The following is a 20,842-nucleotide window of genomic DNA, read 5'->3' on the forward strand; positions in this document are numbered from 1 at the left end:
TCTCTCTCTCTCTGTATCTCTACCTCTTCCTCTCTCTCTCTCACTCTCACTTTCTCTCTCTCTCCCTCTCTCCTCCTCTTTCTTAGTCTGTCTTTCTATTCATAAATCAATAAAAATGTTTTAAAGAATAAAAAAATTGTTTGAATGCTGATCATGTTTTTTAATAATTTATTTTTATTGACAACTTCCATCAGGTTTTAAGAGTGTATAAAATGTAATAAGAATAATGATAAGGTGTTTAGATTCTTGCATAAGAAATCGTCAGGTAAAGGGAAAAAAAGAAACAATTAGTTAATTCTTACTTATTTTTAGCATTAGCCAAATGGTTCATACAGCTAAGGAAGCAACACTGAATGCACCATGGGAAAAGCTCTCCATCCTGCCCATATCTGGGCCAAGCTGCATCTTCATTGTTCAGAAGGAGAATCAGCAGCTCTAGTAGGAAACTTGGGAAGAAGGAGGAGATGAGAGATTTGAAAAGTCAGAAAGGAAACATTCTACTCCCTCTTCACCATCAAACTATGTCTATGCAGCCACTTTGTTCTCATCTTCATTTTATCCTCCTTGTCCCTAGTGCTCCCTCTGATGCAGTGTTCTCTCAGGTGCAACCTGACCACAAAGGACAGAGGGCATGGATCTAGTGGGGACAACTACAGAAAACTCAAGAAGTCCACTGAGTGGAGAGTGTAGGGGGTTAGGGGGAGAGATGTGAACTAAGGCCACACTCTTAGGATTCCCATGCCTCACTAAGGCACTGAGGCTCCGTTCTGCCTGGATTTGGAGTCAGAAGAGGTTATGGACTCAGACACACTGAGGAAAAGACACTTTAAGAAGAACACAAAATAAATAGATGAGAAGTGGCTTAGTAACAGAGTTCTCGCCTTGCATGCATCATACTCTGGATTAAGTCCCTACCACCATGAACAAAAGAAGATTCATATAGAAGAGCCAGAATAACTAGAGAAGAACAATTAATGCTCAAGTATGGATGGTTTATAGAAAATGACAAAGGTATAATAAAATATTTAACCTAGTGGAGATAAGATATAGGGGGAAAGGACTCATACTTCCAAATATCTGAGAGGAAATTTAAGAGAAATGGAGCCTGTCTCATGACAGTGTACTGTCCTGTGGACACCTATAGTGGTCATATTATTGGTTACTTATTGTGTGCCAAGTGGCATCCAAGCACTTTATCTGCATTAAGTGATTTAGTTTTCCTAGCAGCTTTATAAAGTAAGATCTATGACTATTCTATTTATTGACAAGAAAACTGAGTCATATAAAGGGTAATTCAAGTGTTGTGAATGCAGCTCAGTTTACTCCCCAGTGCTGCAAGAAAATAGAAAACATAAGTGTTGATTCAAATGGAGCCATAAGTCTCAAAATAAGTGGCCAAGATATGGATTAGACCCAGTCTGATAGTGAAGCAAGTATATTACAAGGTGAAAATGACTAGAACTACAGGAAGGTAGAGCTCCCCCTACCTCATCTCTTTCTCCTTTTCACCTTCCTGTCTTCTTATAATCCAACAGTCACACACAGCAGATTATCAGAAAAAAGGTACATGTTTTCCATTATTGGCAATTAAAACAGCTGTGTGGAGGTGCCTGAGCTCAGACAGAAGGTGTAGTAAATTGTCTTGGATGTTCTTGTGGACCTGAGCTGGTTGTATGGCTCTGGTTTTGTCTGACACAGAAGAGTGAATTCTTTGGGTTGCCAAATGGTCTTGTCGGTTACCCATTGACTAAATTTGGCACAAATCTGCGCCTTTCAGAACTTCTGATTTTATCAGAAAGCAATAAACTTTTCATGCCATGCACATTTGACCTGGAGAGCAGAGCCTACAGCACAACCACCTAACACCTGAACCTGCAGCTTTGCTGGGGAGGCATAACGTGTGTTTCATTGACCATGGGGAAGGAGAAGAATATAAACAGTTCTGTGGGGTAACCAACTCCTGGGGAGAAGGAAAAAAAGCACGGGGAAAGCTCAATCCCCACCTGTGAGTAAAGAGTATTTTCTAAGGCTCACAGCAGCTCAAACGAATGCATTCTTGACCTTCATTCAAAAACCTTATGAATTTCTTTTGTAGGCATACTTAGAGATGGATCAATTAGGAGTCATTATCTTTCTTTATTCCCTTTGCCTGAAGAGCTGTAACAGTTAATACTTTCCTTGCACTGTAAAAATACTTTACAAACAAATAAATGTGGGCATATGTGGACAGACGATGCCATACACAGGGCACAGTGTGGGGCTCTGTGCACATGCACATCACTTGACTGTGCTCACCCACCTGTGACTGTTTATATTCTTCGCTTTCTACAGGCAGAAACTAGTTCTGAAGATTTCTTCCAGCACTACTACCTATCAATAACTATACTCAAAAAGACTATGTGTAGAATTGCCACATGCAGAAGAAGGAATGAAACTTCAAAATTTTTTAGTCTAACTGTTTTCTTTAGGAGTAGAAAAGAAAAAGGCTAAAGTTTATATAGGGGATATGTCTTACTCAAGGGTACTGAATATGTTCAGATGGTTTTATTGAATGTTTTTCATCCTTGCTCTGGGTTATCATCTTGGAGAGCTTGAAAAAATATCAATGTTGGATCATATCACAAAGAGATCTGACAGATCTGTGATAAAGTCTGAACAATGACATTTTATAAAGCTTTCCAGGTGATTCAATAGTTTGTCAATGACTTGTTTAGAGTCAGAGAACATTGCAACTAGAGCATCTGTCCCTGATGGGCTTTATTGCTTCTAGGACAGGGTCAGTAGAATTATAATTGACTTGGATTGTTAGATTTGGAAGACTCATGGACCTAGAAAAAAGTTTTGGTCATGCGAAAACCTAAGGGTCATCATTAGTACCATGCTGGTAGAAGCAGACACTTAATGAACTTGGTTTGTACCTATGGGGTACAGTGCAGGCACAAGAGAATCTTTGCCTCCTCTAGACACATGCAGATGAAAACACAAGGTGTAGATTAAGAGAAAATGGCTTCATAGACCAACTAGGTAGTTCTTCCAGACACTGAATAGCACCAAAAGATAACAAATAAATCTCTTCCATTAAGGAAGCATTTGTATTATCCTCAGAACCTAAATTAGGGTAGAATGACTAGGTAGCAAGGGGAGGAAAATGTGAATCCCACACAGAAGCCAGGCAGCATTTACCTCACCCAGTTGAGCTGCTGGTGGTAAATTCTTCCCTGGTCTTATCACAACTACCCTCCCCTTATCTTCTTTGGCCTTCATGAGCTGTGCAGAAATGAGGGCATGGAGGAGGTGGTGTGGCTGGACTGGGGTAGTGCTGTTAAGAATCACCAATTATTCAATGGCATAAGGAAATGGTTACAAGGCCACTTGACTCTCACCAGCTTTTAACTTCAACATCAATAGACTGAATATAACTTGTCAGACTTCCACAAGCTTGTTTTATTTTATTTTTAATTTTAGAGAGTTAGAGAGAAAGAGAGAGAGAGAGAGGGAATTGGTGCACCAGAGTCTCAACCACTGCAATTGAACTCTAGACATTCACACCACCTGGTGCACATGCATGACCTTGCATGTGCATCACTTTGTGCATCTGGCTTACATGCAATCTGGAGAGAGCTTTATTGAACATGGGGCCTTAAACTTCACAGGCAAGCACCTTAACCACTGAGAAATCTCTCCAGCCCCTCAAGCCTCTTTTTGTAAAAGGTTATGTGGTGGTTTGAATTAGGTGTCCCTCATAAACTCACCTTTTCTGAATGTTGGGTCCCCAGCTGGTGCAATTTGGGAACTGGAGCCTTATTGGAGGAGGTGGGTTATTAGGGACAAGGTTATGGGTGTTATGCCACTGTATTTTGCTGCTGTCGTCTGCCCTTTAGGCTAGGCGGTGATGTCCAACTCCTTCCCATGCCATTATTTATCCCGTCATTATGTAGCTTCCCTAGATCTTGTAAACCAAGATAAACCCTTTCCTACTATCAGTTGCTTTGAGTCCGGTGCTTTCTGCCAGCAATGAGAAGGAAACTGCAACAGGTGTCATGCGGCAACGTCTCTGGCCTAAAGAAACACAGAATCAGCCATGTGCAACCTCACTCAGGGCTCCCTGTCTCAAATAAATGCTAAGAGTGGTTGCTTTCATACCATGCCATCAGCATTGGCAGAAAAGACAAGCAACTGCCATTGAGTTTTTACTCTTGCTTCTGCTATACCTCATGCTTCAAGCCAAGGAAAGTTTGGGATTTTGATAGATCTTTTGTCTTTCCCATCAGTTGTTTTTGTTCATTGTTGGGTTCCTAGAACATTCATTACTGGTGGAAGCATAGTAGGCATTCAATACATACTTACTGGTTATTGAACCGGTGGATCAACAGGCAGCTAGGTAGGCTAGTGTTTGGTGCCACTTTCAAAACAAGAAAATAAAGCCAGAGCCAGATGGTATTTTAACCAGTCTTTTATTAATGTAAAGGCTAATATTCACACAGAAGCTTTAAGAAAAGCAGCAGAAGAAGAAAATCAAATTTAATCACATAAGATATTCTCAGTAACAAGTGAAGAATATGTTTTCTAATATTTGACTCCTTTACTTGATAGTTTGTCTGTCTTGACAGTCTTTCTTGACAATATTTCTATTGACAGACTCTGGACAGTCTCTGTATAGTCTCTATTTCCAGTCTCTGTCTCTTAACAGTCTCCCTTGACAATCTCTCTCAACAGTCTCCCTTGACAGTCACTCTTGACAGTATCTCTTCTCAGCAAAGATGTGAATCTTGGTAGTTTGTTTTGTATTTTGCAAATGACTTAACAGAGCTGTTCTGGCAGTGTTTCTGATTTTCCTCTTCCAAATAAACAAAAGGCCATATTTTTAAAATAAAGTATATGGAGGAGAATGTAATCTCTTATCTGATTGTGGAAAGAAGAGAAAAGGAGAGGCAAGTAGAAAGAAGCATGAGATAAAGAGGGAGAAGTAGAATATAAAACTGAGTGGGGGGAAGCAGAAAAGAGGCAAACATAAATTGAGTATGGAAAATAAGAATGTCAGGGAAACCAAATAGCTGAAGACTATAATCAATAGTATCCCAGACTGGCTGAACCCACCAGTCTGTTGGCCCTCCCTTCTTCCTGCTCTGCCTGTGTTCTGGGCTCCTGTGAGCTGAGAAGATAGACTCTTCCCCTCCTTCCAGGCAAGCCTGCAGGAAGCAGAGCAGAGCAACCCCTGCCAGCTTGACCCAGATCTGTCAGCTGATCAATTACTGCTCCAGAGGAGAGAGGGAGGACGATGGGAAGAAGGAAAAGGGAAAGAGAAAAAGGAAAAGGAAAAGGAAAAGCATGGAAAAGTGAGGTTAAACAGACCCTGAAGAGAGAGGGAAACCAGCAAGACAGCATGAGAGTGAATGTGGATGAACACTCAAATCTGTAAATTTCAGCAGGCATAGCAGGAGTGAGCTTTATCTAGAAGGTTGCACAAGTAAACGAATATATAAGTACATAAAGAAAGACAACACAAAGCTCTCAGAGGTAACCACCCAAATCAGTCAAAGCAAAGGAGAGCTTTCTTGGCTCCCACACATTGTGAATCCAGACTAGAGCTGTGTTCCTTCTTCCCACCCCCATTGAAACTCTTAACTCCAGCTCCCATCCTCTCCCACCCTAAGGTTCCTCCTCTCTGCTGATCACACTGCTAACATCATAGCTCCATGTGAAGCCTTCTTTCATAAATGGATGGGGAGATGCTCCATGAGTGCTTCCTGTGGAGCCCCCGCTCCTCTCCCGGAAGACAGTGCATACACTCCAAGGAGAGAATGCAGTGGGGAGAACCATGAGGCAGCATCCACTGGACCTGTAGCCATCAACTACCTTATGTTTGCATGTTTCACTTTTTATGTTTAATTTGTTTTTATTGAATCTCAAATGACTATAGACATAAAGTAAACATGTAACAAGCCAATAGAGCAGAAATGAAGGAAACTGCATAAATACAACGGCCTCAGCATGGAGTTCCACTTAGCGCCACATGTTTGGAGTGTTACAAGCATTAATGAGTCCTTACAACACCCAGGGGAGTCCCTCCCCAGCCTGTCAGACAGGTGGGGAGATAGGCTCACAGAGGGAAGGATTATTTTCCCTATAGAAAACTCATGAGAATTTGAGCTCAGAGATCCTCATGTGCTGGGCTGAAGCTACTAGAACTGGCTTGGCAGCTGGTGGACTTATACATGGGGGATTTGAAGAGTTTATAGTACCTCTGTAAAGGCTAAGGATAAAGCAAATTTTGTGTTCTCATTGGTGAGCATAATATGATCAAGAGCTCAAGACAAATAAATAAATAGGCAATGCCCAAATCCCTGCACTGCTGTTCCTATCCAGAAAGTGTTTCCACCAAGATGGGACAGCAAGGGTACTGAATATCTTTCTTTTGCATGATTTTTAAATGACAGAACCATCTGTTCCATATGGACTTACAAATTCTGCCACTTCTTGGGATAGTGTGTGCTCATTTCAGCCAAAGGATTAGTTGGTTCACCTGACCCATGCCTGATGCATAGCCAGAAATGGCACTAGCCACTGCCAGACAGCTTACATACAGGAAAGATTTCCCAAGAATTTCTAGAAGGTAACCCTGATGTGAGCACTTTCCACTGGGAACCTAGACATCACATTTTATTTTATTTTATTTAACATAGAAAGAAGAAGAGAGAGAGAAATGGGCACACCAGGGCCTCCAGACACTGCAAACAAACTCCAGATGAGTGGGCCACCTTGTGCATCTGGCTAGTGTGGGTCCTGGGGAATCGAAACAGGGTCCCTTGGTTTGCAGGAAAATGCCTTAACTGCTAAGCCTCCAGCCCTAGATAGACATTTTAAAGTCACCCACCAGGACCCCTTCATTAACATCAGCACCAAAGGAGATGCTTGCTGAGAAAGAACAGAAGCAGGGTTTACCCACTGCAGCTTATTAAGGTCTTCTTGCACTAATATTAACTTTAAAAGACCAAAATCAATGAGTATAAGCATCAAGCTGCAGCTTGCAAGGAAAGCTGCAATTCCAAGAATGGCCTTCATGCAGCAAGACCTGCTTCTCCTGCCTGGCACTGCCCAGCTGCCTGATATCATTGAGCAAATGCTCAAAGGCCCAGCACTATGGCTAAGACAGATTTCCTCCAGGAAGACGAGAAGACAGAACTATCCGTGCTGCTCCATAAGATGCTCCAAAGAAGAAGTTCCAATCAGGACACTCATATGCCACTTTGTAAGGTTTCCCCAACACGTTTTTGGCCATGTTTCCAAGTATCTGTAGTGCCCACAGCAGGCCCCAATTTCCATCACCCCAAGCTGATTACTGCATATTGTCAGTGAATGCTATTTGGTTTTATCTATCTCCCTCCCATCTCAGAATGATCCTGTGATCACCCACGTGCTGTTCATGAGTAGCATGAATTTTGCTGGTCTTGTACCTGTGGCCGCCATGCTGAGCAAAGGCAAGTGTGAATTTAGCCACTCTTCCTTTCAGCAACGCACTATCTCTATCTCTATCTCCAGCAAGTAGACTCATTGATGTGAGATGTGAGGGGAGGACAGGAAATTAGGAAGGTAGGAGAGGAAGCTAGCAGTGCTAATAGAAAGGTGTTGAAGGGAGCAATGATCCCTGGAAGGAGAAATAGTTCCTTGTTAGAAAGAGAAAGAAAAGCTGCAGTATACCCAGCCATTGCTTCAGATCCTCCCCTGGCAGGAGGTGGGTGGTGGCCCAAAAGGACAGTGCCTAATCCTGCTTCCACCCTCTCATTCCCAGGAAAATGGTGCTTCCAATTAAGCAACCCTAAAGCATCTCAGACCTGAGCCCCAGGGAGCTAATCACCCCCTCCCTGGCCCTGCATCTCTAATCAGTGGATTCCCTTACAAGCTCCCACAGGCTATCAACTGGATCTGGTTGGGGGAGGAACAAGTCAGGGAGGGGTCCCTAACCTGCCACTAGCACCACATACCTTTCCAAAGAGGCAGGGAGCCCCTCAGTAGCTGCCCTGGAAGAGTCAGATTAAAACAAAAACAGAGGAGAAGAAACAATTGCTTTGGAATGTGTACTGCATTCTAACTAGTCCTGCTGGGTCAATGCAATAGGGGTGGATTATTGCAGGCAAGACCTGGGCTGCCTCAGTAATTCTGTAAGTTTGATAAGAGATAGCTGGCAGACTCTGCCTCCTTCCCCTGAAAGAGAAAACAGACATCACCTTTTCTGCACCCCACTGGTATATGGTATGGGGGTCTCTGGAAGTCACTCTGCCTTAAAACTGGGCAGCCTTGTTCTATTATGACACATTGAAGCCTATTTAGAGCTGGCTGAGTACAGCCAGCACAAATAAAGCTATCATTTTCTTCAGAAAATTCAGTATTTGGTAGCAAAGGGCCAAGTCTGAGATATCCCTGTCACTTCTTCCCTCCAACCACAAGATAAAAACAAGACTACAAACTCAAATGTTGCCTACAGAAGAATGTGTAGCCTTCTATTTATCCATGTATGGGTGATTCAAAGTAAGAGAAAATATTATGCCTCCCTGCACTTATTTCTGATTGAAAAAAAAATCTCTATGTTAATTTATATGTAAATTCAGTTGGGCCCTGGGGATGCTGGCATGTAACCAATGGGGCTGTTGATGGTAAGATTTGTCCATTATCTCCAGGTTGATGTTATAGACTAAATGGAAAGGATTGCAGGGCAGATGGCAATTAATGAGCATTTGGGACCTTTCCTCTTTTACCCTCTGAACCCTCACTCCACACCTTACTAGTTAGGTTCTATTTCTATTGTCGGAAAGCAAGAAGCTCTTTTCTGCCTGGTTTTGAACTCATTTTCCCACTTACACTGTGAGGCCTCTGGTCTCAGTGTGTGAATCCCTGCTTGTCTAAAACAAGCAGGGGCAAATGAGCACGCACACGCACACACTGATGTTGCTCCACGTTATGTAAGAGGAGTCAGCCAAGGATGCCTCTAGACTGACTCTGGCACTCTTATGCCCCTCTAATGCCCCAGGGGATAGGAGAGAGTGGGACCCAGACACCATCCCCTCAGGTTGAATGCAGCAAGTAACAGTGTGGCTACTTAATAAGATCCTCCACAGTGGCCTTCTTATGGGCAGATTCCTTCTGTACCCCTTCCTTTCATTCCTGAGCCCCAGCCAAGGTGCATACACATTTGATTCTTTTCAGCCTGATCTCTCTGTCCGCCTTCAGTAAATCTGCAAAGGACAGAGTCTATTCCAAAAGATTGGATTCAGACAGGGTCAAAAGGACTAGATATCAGACCTCAACAAGATCATGAGAACTCTGTAGTGAGAGAAGAGCAGGCAGCCTTGGGATTCCCATCTTTTTTTTTTTTTTTTTTTTTTAACTCTGCCAAACAGAACTTTCCTCTGGGAATACAATTGCATAGGACAGACAGCTTTGTGTCCCTCATTCCCTGCCTCAGGCTCTGCTCCTAGGGAGCCTGATAGTCCAGAGGAGCAAAGTTTCTCAGTTCAGGCATCTTTAATATGAAAGGGGCAAAATAGAACACCCAAAGACAGAGAGGGGCAAGCTGGTTAGCAGCTAATAAAGGCTTACCAGAATGAATCAAATGACTGGGACTGGGGTGGGGGTCACTGTACAGCAAATAGACTCAAGGAAGAAGTGGATTCCAAATGGACTGAACCCCAGCACAGTAAACAGCAAAGCACATCCTGGCCAGAGAGCAAGCCGGCCCCAGTGACTGCAGCCTGGCTTCTCCGCTAATAAAAAAAGACTTAAAATCAGCATTCACTTCTTATTGCTTCTGCCCTTTCAACTTAGGGAAGCTTTCCTGAATTTCAGAGCCTACTGCAGCTTGCACTCCCTTTTACTTGCTTGTTACCCCTATACCCACCCAGCTCCTGCCACAAGCACATCCCCAGACACATTCAAAACTAACACAGTTGTTCACGCTGCTGTGAATCAATTCATTGCCGGAAGCCAGACCACTGACCAGCATCTTAGAGGAGGCACCTGATTATTTCGAACATGTGTTTTCCCCATCTGCTCTTTTACCAAGCTGTGTGAGTTCACTGGCCGATATTTAAAGTTTCCTCCTATAATTTCTCCCCAGTCTCAACGGCAGCACATTCACAACCTCACCGCCCTCCCCATCTATTAAGCTCCCCTGCGTACATGTGTGCTGGGCTGTGCAAGCGTGAAGGATGTGCATGTAGCCAGGAAGCCAGCACACAGCCACGGACCCAAGAGGAGCAGCAGAGACATATTTTACTTATGCATATACAGTCCTCCATTCTGCTAGCAACCAGAACCAAATCAATATTCTCACAGCCTGGGCAGGAGGATGAAGTCCCTGCCGTGCTATTTAAACGGTCCCTCTTCCACCTGCAACCCACGCAGCAGAGCCGACTCAAGAAGCCAGCGATTTCCCTTCAGCCCCTGTCCAATTCCTCGTCTACTTCAGGCAAATCAAAAGCAAGTCTTACCTTGGAAGAGACAGAGAGCCGCCAGCCCCGTGAAGATTGCCCAAGAGATAGAATTGTGCATTTTTGCCTGGATGGTTTTCATGATTTTTCCCCTTCTTCTTTTGCCTTTTTCTTCTTTTTTCTTTTTTTCTTTTTCTTTTTTTTTTTTTTTTTTGTCAGATTTGGGCTTTTCTTTCTTTCTTTTCCCCCTTGATAGATTGTGTTGCTCTCAAGCTTGTCTGAGAAGATTTAAATCCACTGTTTTGCTGAAGGACACAAGGAAGCTGAGGGCGTGAGAGAGTCTGACTTCTCCGTAATTATCTCCACTCATACTCTGGCACGGAGGCACATTGTACAATCTGGCCCCGGACAGCCCTCCTACAAGCTGCAATCATTGGTTCTAATCCAAGGATTGACAGAGCTAAAACACGCGCGCGCGCGCGCGCGCGCGCGCGAGGGGACACACACACACACACACACACACACACTCAGGAATCATTTGCTGGGCAAATCAAGCTGATTAAAGAGACAGGAACCGGAGAGATGGAATGATAAATGTCACTTTGCCCCTTCTATATTACTTTCATTTTTAAAACTGACAGGCTCAGAGCCCTGAGCATCAGAAAAGCCCTTTCCCCTGGCACTCCCTGGCCTCCTGAACTCACATTCCCTTTGCACTGGAAAAATCCCATTGCCAGCACAGCTCACAGGAAATTTTAAAGGGACATTTTCATGCTCCGTGAAACTTGCAAGAACGAGTCAAATTCCATTTGTTCACTCCTATTTTCCCCACTGAAGGAACTATTCAATGACAGATTTGCCCTCTCCCTCTCATCAACCTTTCCACATAGTCACTTTGAAAATGATAAATAACTTTCAGTTTTTCTTTCCTGTCACTCCTTATTCAGAATTCTTGTCTCACCTTTATTTTTCATTTATTTTTTTATTTTCTCAAGTCCCCTATGTGTACATGATACCATGGAAAGGGAGAAAGTGTATGGGATTTGATAAGACAATCCGCCACCACTTGATTGTGGAGAAAATAAATAAATAAATAAATAAATAAATAAATAAATATAAAAAAAAAAACTATGTTCAAAGAGATAGATGCCCCAGGTCATGCCAAATACCTCAGTCAATTCAGATTCACAGAAAAGAACAATTTAAGCATCTGTGGTTTAAACTTCCATACGACAGATTTGTTGGATGTGCTGAAGGATTTTCAGTTACTCTGCATGCACTTATGAAATGTTCTCAAGCAACTGTAGACATTTATCTCCTTGCATTAGTAAGAATGGAAAATAGAAATAATTGGATGGACATAATGATTTCTTCAGAGATCTAACTCTAGGGTCTAGAAAGTTGATGTGTTTCATTTTTCTGTCTTCCTATAATGGGAAGCACGTTATATAAAGTGAATAAAAATTCTGAAAAATTGAGCCCTTCAGTGATTCTGATCCCTCTGTACTCCAACTCAATTTAGTACATATTTTGAAATATCCTTACAGATCTCAACTACTAATTAATACACTTCCCTTTTCCCCCATAGAATTATTATTTATTTATTATTTATTATATAAAAATGTATATATTCTTAAACTGCATCAAAACAGAGTTTACATTTCCTATTCATGTTTATAGGCAGTGAGGTGAGATCCGAACGGCACAGGGACTTTGCACATGTCTGAGCGTTGCTGCTCCTCTTGTGTAATAGATAAGAATAGCAGCACCCCCTGGAGGTGTGCACCAGCATGACATGGGTACTTGAGGCCTAAAGCTACCTACCGGCTCCTCACAAATCCAGACCAGAGGCCAGGTCCTAACCCTTCTGTGATCTTTGGCCTCTGGTCCATAAAATTAAAGAGCTGTGAACAATCTTCAAGTCTTCTTGCTGTTGTAAAAGTGTTTTGTGTTAACTGATGTTTTCTTTCTTTTGTATGCCATTAAGTTCTAATTCACATGTCCATACAACTGTCCTTGATACTATGAACTCCCAGTGGAAAAGAATCTTATCTGCAGATGGGTCTTTTTGTGCAGTGCTCACATAGTGACACGTTTAATTAAATGTTTTGAGGCAGCTGTGACAACAGTGCAGAATGGACGGGAGGAGGTTTCCTTTGCTACCACTTCATTTCTCTTCAGGGTGATGACAGACCAAAGCCACTGATAGTCATCAGTCCCAATGTAGAAAGTCAGGGACACTCACAATGGTGACTGTCCTCACCCTAAACTTCATGAGTCTATACATATAACCATTTTTTAAATAAATTTATTTTTTATTAATTAGTTTTGTGTTCAGTGAATACAGTCAAGGTGGTACCATTGTTAGGCTCATCCAAGTCCTGCCTCCTCTCCCTGGCCCCTCCTTGTTGAGGTATATGAGTCATGCATTGTGGAGTTAGCCCACAGTTATAGGTAGGAGAAATGTCTCTGTGTATCATGACCCAATGTGTGACTCTGACATTCTTTCCGCCCCCTCTTCCACAGAATTTCCCTAAGCCATTTTGGGTTCATTTTGGGTCTGCTTCAGTGATGAGGTATTAGGAGTCTCTGTGTCTCAGGATATCTGATTTGGTAGGAGTTGATTGTTTTCTGTGTCGATCTTCTTCACCCTTGTGCTGGTACCAGGTTCACCAAGAGAACAGCACCCATGCTTGTTTCACCAATTATTCTTAGTTTCAGCTGGGGCCCTTTTGAGGTATGATGGGGTGGTTCTATCTTTAGTATCTGAAAAAGAGAAGCAGGTTCTCCAATGGAGAGTAAATTTAGCACCAGACAAATAGGATAACCCTTATTTTTTTATAGAGAATTTAATAGGTGCTGGCCCTCTTGTAGCCCACGATTGGTGGTAACTTGATAATGGAGAGCGGGTTCATGTTTGGATATGGTTCTGACTTGTTTCCCAGCTCCAGCTATGGGTCACGTTCCACAGAGCAGATCAGTTAGCCAAATCAATAGCAGTTGAGAAGCTCCTATACATGCAACAACATGAACAAATTAACTAACATGGTCAACATTCAATGAGCATCTTCTCTGTGCCAGGCATGCTAGGCAGTGTTGGTGTGCTCTGATCTCATCAAATCCTCATGCCCACTTCACAGATGAGGACATTGAGGCTGATAAAATAAAACTTGCTCACAGTTAAACAACTCTTAAAGAATGGTCAGGTTTGAATCTAATCTCTTAAATCAACCTTAAAAATGATATGCTTGCCTGGAGGGATGGCTTAGCATTAAGACACTTGCAAAGCCAAAGGACCTAGGTACGATTGATTCCCCAAGACCCATGTAAGCCAGATGCACAAGGTGGAGTATGCATCTGGATCTCATTTGCTGTGGCTGGAGGCACTAGAATGCCCATTCTCTCTAGTTCTCTCTCTCTCTCTCTCTCTCTCTCTCTCTCTCAAATACATAAAAATTAAAATATTTTTATTTATTCTATGTATTTATTTGCAAGCAGAGAAAGAGATACAGAGAGATATAGAGAATGGGCACACCAGGGCCTCCAGCCACTGTAAACAAACTCCATATGTATGAGCCACTGTGCATTTGGCTTTGATGTGATTACTGGAAAATTAAACTATTATTACTAGGGTTCACAGGAAAACACCACAGCCACTGAGCCATCTCTCCAGCCCATAAAAAATATTTTAATATTATATCCTACACTAACTACTATGAGAGACTCAAATGATATGAGATTCTTACACATAAACTTTTGGCTATTATGAAAAATATTTGGTATTTATTTATTTGCACACGTATGTGTGTATCCATGGGCAATTCAGGCCTTCTAGCCAATGAATACTAGACAAATGCATAAGCTTTGACATCAAGCTTTCTGTGGATGCTGAGGAGCTGAACCTTGGAGCCAGTAGGCTTTACAACCAAGCACCCTTAACCACTGATCTATATCCCCAGCCCCGAACTTTTTGATATTTTCAACAGCATATGAGATTACAAAGTAATAAATACACTTAAGACAATAGCTATGTTGACACAGAATATATAGGAAACATAATATACTGCTTTTTAAATTGAGCTAACAATGGTTGATACTACCTGGTGAATGACCTTTTCTATGATAATGTTTTATGTTCTTAGGGAGATGAGAGTCATAGTTCTTGAGGGAGACATAGAAATGGCACTGAGAAGAATACTTCAGGAAAATACATCATAAGCTAAAAGCAAGGGTTGGGGGCCCACCAAGAAAATGTGGGATCCTAGACCTGGGATTTTCCCTCTAATGTTCCTGTATTGCAGTGGAAGTTTAAAAAATAAAGTAAATAAAATCTAACTTAATTTCTGTTGCTAGAATTTACTTTTTGCACACTGGTGGCGTAACCATTGCTGGCACAGGACAGGCACATTGTGCAGACACTGGTGTCATCCACGTAGCTTTCTGGTGCAGTACAAGGACTAAGGTTGCCTACTTTGCTGAAGTTCAAATCCAAGCTTTGCACCCCAGAGGCTGTGAGGCTTCTGTGGTCATAAACCAGCTCCAACTCTGAAATGTAATTACCCTTCCATCCAGCCATAACCACACATCACAGCCATCAAGTAATTTCCATTTATTTTACTATTTCAACCAGATTGAGACTAATATGGTTAACCTGGCCACATGTGTTGCTGGGAGAAACAAACAATGTTTGGGAACATTTTCCAGAGGCTGTAGCTTCAGAACAGGAGTGCATGTTCACCAAAGCAAAGCACCCCTCAGGAGCTGCTGGACCAAACTCTGGCAAAATTTCCCAGCAGGCTCCATATTTGGCAAAAGCATACAGTTAACCTCTAATTGAGAAAATGTTTTCTCTTTCCTTTGTCACGAGGAATAGCACTGTCACCGGCACAGGTCTGTGGGGTCACTGCAGCTCATTGTGGTTACCAAGGGCAGAGCAGCTCCTGGGCTGCTTACAGAAGAATCCATTTAACTAGGCCCAGCCTTACTAATGTGATGGGCCACGTACATGACACCTGCATTTCCTCCTTCCCATTGTCCATTTGTGTTTCACAGTCCTGTGGGCTTCGTGCTGCATCTCCTCAAACAGGAAGTCTCTCAATCTTTCTTCCAATTCTGGTGGCCTGTGGTTGTGTTTGGGATTTCTACTACAAAAGTGAGGACTTTCTGATGAAGCTCTGATTGGGGGCAGCTGTGATTGAAAGGGGACACTCCGAAGTCTCAGTTCCTTCTTCCGCAATCAGAGCTTTTCCCTCTAAATGGGAAGGCTCAAGCACTTTCATCAGGGCTACAAGGTGCATGTGGTCCTTGAGCTAGCCACATTCATTCCATGTACCATCTGTGCCCTGTGCCTTGTGACATCTCCTCTGAAAAGAGTTGTGTGGGGCCTGTAAAAAAATTAGAAATTTGAAATCAATAAAGGGACTTCAAATTCTAGGTACAATGATATTTCTTGCCACTCATACTCCTTGAAGTTAAAAAAAATTTACTATAGAGATGAGTTTATTGTTTGTAGATAAAGAAGAAGAAAAGGGCATCAAAAACCAAGAAGGGAAAACAGATGAGGTCATTAACTTCTGAGGAGAAGGCAGCCAGTATTGTATTTCATAAACCTTTCACCATGCAGTAGCTTAACATTCTGCCCAGTGTGCAATGAGCTACTACAAATAGGGATTGATTCTCAGCAAACTGCCCCCCCCCCCACCTGTCACCTTAGCTCATGGCAGACAATAAGTCTAGGAAGGTCACTGTGGGACCTGGCTGCCCTGCTGTCCAAATCACAGCTGAACCTTGACAGAGGCCTGCAGCCCAGGAGAAGGATGAACAATGGCCTACACGTGGTGGGCCGGCTTGAGGACCGGATCCAGACCACCACAGAGAGAAGGAGGAGAGGAAGGTATGTGGGATGTGCAAGGGAGGCAGGAAGGAGTGTGCAGGCGGTGTTTATATTTCTCTCAGCCATTATGGAAAGAACTGCAGGAGCTTAAATCTAAAGAGCTGCACAGAAATAATGTGGAAGACTTAACAAAAGCCGCTGTTCCACTCTGCCGTCCACCTGCTGTGGCCTGCCTCTGCCGAGGCTCCATGCGGTGGGTGATCTGACATTCCCAGACTCGTGCACCATGAGCCCTGTTCCAGGGAAGTGGGGATCCAGCTTGCCCTCTGTACAAATAGGATGAGGAGACTCAAGCTCTGACTGGTAATGGCCCTTCAGGGAGGGCAAGGCTGTGGCCAGTAGTAGGCAGTCTCTGCAATTTAGAAGTACTCTCCATGGAAAGGGACAGCTGGGGTGGCCTTCTTGGATGAAGTGAAGCCACAATATTAAGTCACTTTTGAAGTGAAAAGAATGAGTTTAAGGGCAAATCATGGCTGAATTATGTAGGCCAATTTTTGAGAATATTGATAATTTCCCTGAACTGTTTTTAAAATGAAAGTGTAGCTCGTAGCTCAGGGATTTAAGACCAAAGCACTACTAACAAAGAAAATTTTCTAATATATTAAAGACATAGTTATCTGGTACTGAGTCCTATGAATTTTCAACACCTCAAAAGGAAATTATGTGATATACTGGCATCATGGAAAGATAGTGTCATTTTGTACTAAGAAGCAGTGTCCAAAGAAAGGTGATGACCTGTTTACGTTCATATAAGTAGAACTGGGAACAGAATCAACTCATCTCATTCCTTGTGCAGTGTTGTGTCTTTTATTCCAGGATGTGTGTGGATGCCTTAGTTTAAAGTTGGTCTCAATGGCTATTTATGACACTGCCTGTCCCCAAGAAATGCACTTTGGCTTGTTTAGCAAAACATATGTTCCTTGTTACTGGAAGTTCTGTGTCACCTGGGCTCTGATTCCAACCCCCACAAAAATGTCACCACACTGAAGGGGTAGCACACAAGGCAATGCTGCCTATGACTAAAGGTTCGAGTATGAAGATACAGATATGGTCCAAAGAGCAAGTAGGAGTGTGAACAGAAGGGCCTTGTATGTGGATATATGGAGTGTGGGAAAGTGGAGAAGTCAACAATTGGGACCAGAGAGTCAAGGGTGGTCAATCAACAGCCATGACCGTTAACCCTCCTACTAGATTCTGATGATTGGTTTTCCAGAGAAGACAGACAGTATGGCAGTTGGAAGGCAGAATATGATTCTCTTATCATGTACCTGACTTGTCCACATGCTGTCCCATGTGGGAGGTGGAGATAAGATCCTTTCAGAAGAGTCTCATTTGAGCCTGTGAGGGAGCTGACTAGCCAAGGCAGCAAGTCATACCTATACATCAAGACACCTGACTGATTCTAAGTCACAGCAGGATAAAGAAGAAACATAGAAGGGTTTAAAATCAAATAACGTGTCATACTGAAGAATAATGGTAATTCCTACAAGAAGTATGTATATATATTTTAATTTCTGAGTGAATTAAATGCCTATAAAAGGTGTTGAATTGTCAGTCTAGAAAGCTGATGGCTTTGATTTAGCAAAGGAAAGACTTAGTTTCCCTAATAGTTTGGTAAGGCTTGGAGTCCACCCATGTCCCTGTCCTTTGTCTCACAAAGAATCATGGTCCATTTTCCTACCACTCAGCATAGGCTTTTGGCAAGAATGCTAAGCAGGAAAAAATGATAGAAAATCCAAGAAGAGAATATTGAGGTTTCCAGTATGCTGTGACTATTATGTGTGGAAAAACCTACCACAGAAGCACACGCACACATGTTTATCTAAGTGTATTTCCATTTTGAGAGCATTTTACATGTTTTATTTTCTAACCCATTTTGAAAATATTTGTTCAGTGATACTTGCCCTTGTCACTTATATCTGAGGATGGGAGGCTGAGGCACAGAAAATGATATAACATTTTATACCTGGAGTTAGAAAACTTACAGAACTGAAAGTAATACCAAGATTTCCTGATTTTTAGCAAAGACAGCAGCCAAAAAGGGGGAGGTAAGAGTTGGGAGTGTAACTGAAATCCAAGTGACCTAATATCCCACCCTCTTCTCAGTGTCCTTGTTGGTCTTTATCACCTGGTACAGACAGAAAAAGAAAATACATGTTGGTAAAGCAACAGAGATGATAAAATTATTAATAAAATAGCATCTTAAGGAAGGAGATAGATTAGAAGCCTAGAAGCAGAATAGCTGGTGTGGCCATGAGGTGAGACAGAGTTGGCTTCCTTCTCAAGGTCCCTTCTCATACAAACACGTTTACTCACAGGATGCTTAAGCTGTCTGAGCCTCTGATGCCCCATTAGTGAACTGGGGGAGGAGCAGAAACGGCCTCACAGGATTAAACACAGTGTCAGTGTAAAGCCATGAGTGCTCAGCAGGTTCTGAGGATATATTAGGTCACCTACTGGGGGAGCATTATTTTCTCAATCATGTAGAAAAGTATGATAATTTTCAAGGGAAGTCTTTACTTAAGGAAATAAAAGTCTGAGTTTTACATTATGTTTTTTACTTTAACTAACTCTAACCTTGATTTCCTTCTTTTATGGTTGATGTTTGTTTATAGGGAAGTTTGTTCTGAGAGATGGTTGTCAATTTCACAGAGGAACCAGACTTCACTATATCTTCATTACAGTTAGTCAAAAAAATATCTGGAATGATTCATAAGGACACAATATCAAAATACATTCAAATTGGCTACTCAAATAGAGAGGAAGTGATTGATTCCAAGTGAAACACTGATCTTAGATCTATTGTGTTTAAAAAGGTCAGTTTGTGGAACAAGGGACCTTTCTGGGCCCGTGAGCACACAACACCCTTCCACAGTTAACACACACAGGCATAGTCCATGCCTTCCACGGTAATTCAGAAATGCCAGCGTGCAGTTACAAAGACTGCTTATAGGAAAATGTGACTTTAAACCATGTTTGTGTTTAATGTTATTGCAAATAAAATGTTTGCGAAAATGTCACTGCACAAGTAAGGCACTTATATGAGGCAAGGGTTGGGGTTACCGGAGACTAGAAGTACATGTGTATACACATAGACACCCACATTGACACACAAGTCCCCTTTATCACCCAATTATGTATTTTTCATTTACAGTAGCAAGTTAATCAAAATAGCACGTAGAAGTTCTGGAAATACATTATTTCCATTTTCTTTACTCATCCTCTGCCCCCACTGTATAGATGGGCCTGGCCCTCAGCCCTCAGCCCGCATGCTGCTGTCATTGAAGCCATCACTTCAGAAGAGCAATGTCCACTTGCAAAAGTGTCGGATGATTTATTTTCTTTTAAATATAGCATATTACTCTTTTCTTTCAAGTAAGAGAGATTTAAGATGTGTTCAGAAAAAAAAAATACTAAGTATTTTTAAGTTTCAGCTGAGTTTGCCATCTTAGGCATTGCAATGAATCTTATGTAACATAGTATCAATGCATCTCTGCCTCGAGGGGGACCCTGGGTACTTCCTCTCCTTTGTTTAGTAGTTAAACCTGTCACTTTCTCATTGCTGGGTCAAAATACTTTACCAGAAGCAGCTTATGGAAGGAAAGGGTTTATTTTTTGGCAACAGTTTTGAGGGGAAGTGTTCACCATGGCGGGGAGAGATTGGCAGGAGAAGACAGCCAGCATCCCATCTTCATATCAGCATAGAGAATCTAGGAAAGTGCAAAGGCATCAAGCAGGGCTGGCTGAAATACCTCAAGGTATGCCCCAGTGACATACTTCCACTAGCTGAACTCCACCTAGCAGCAAAGTTCCTAGAAACTTAACCAAAAGTCACCAATTGGGATTGAGTATTCAAACACATGAGTCCTATGGGGGACATTTTATACTCAAACCAACACAGTGGTCCAGTCTTTATTTATCTACTACACTAGATGCTTCCAGGTACTATAGCTAAGCAAGAGTAGTTACTTTCTTTATAGTTTCTCATAGTTTAAGTTGAAGTTGGACACTGATGAGAACTTATGAGCATAATAGTTATAGAGACAAAAGTAAAATTAAAGACTGTTAGTAATATCAGGAAAAATTAATTCCTCGCTTCTTCCATTTCTCCCTCCCTTTCTCCCTTCTTTCTTTCCTTCCTTTCTTGCTGTCCTGTAGGGTCAGAAAGACTAGTTAGGAGAAGGCTAAAAAGTGATTTTGTAAAATATGAATCCTTCAAACTGAAGTAGTGGCAAGGAGATATCATGTAGAAGTTGGATTCTAGAGATCCCACAAAGAAAGTGCTATGCTAAAATATCTGTTCCACCAGACCCAGTTAGCCAACAGCACAGTGTTACTAAATACATTGATTATCATGAAATTTAGTCAGAGACAAGAAAGCATATTCTAAGTTCTAAACTTTATAGGAAAACTTGATGATATAGCAGAAAGAAACCAGTACTACATATAGTTGAATATACATATTTATTGATGTTGTAGCTTTATGAAAATAAATAATAATTTAACATCTGAACTCAAATATCTT

The 20,842-nt window shown here is 42.0% G+C and overlaps 1 protein-coding gene across 2 annotated transcripts in view; it reads right to left on the bottom strand.

Moving 5' to 3' along the window:
- Positions 1-10,875, bottom strand: part of Ntm (neurotrimin) — a 1,010,787-nt gene extending 999,912 nt beyond the window's left edge. Inside the window, exon 1 of one of the 2 annotated variants that reach the window (XM_045145449.1) lies at positions 10,485-10,875. In XM_045145449.1, the coding sequence (XP_045001384.1) occupies positions 10,485-10,566 (82 nt within the window). In that variant the 5' untranslated portion in view covers positions 10,567-10,875. The remainder of the gene's footprint in view (positions 1-10,484) is intronic. The other variant, XM_045145450.1, reaches the window with a different exon arrangement.
- Positions 10,876-20,842: the final 9,967 nt, after the last annotated feature.

Source organism: Jaculus jaculus, chromosome 3, assembly GCF_020740685.1.
Source record: "Jaculus jaculus isolate mJacJac1 chromosome 3, mJacJac1.mat.Y.cur, whole genome shotgun sequence".
Classification (NCBI taxonomy): Eukaryota; Metazoa; Chordata; class Mammalia; order Rodentia; family Dipodidae; genus Jaculus; species Jaculus jaculus.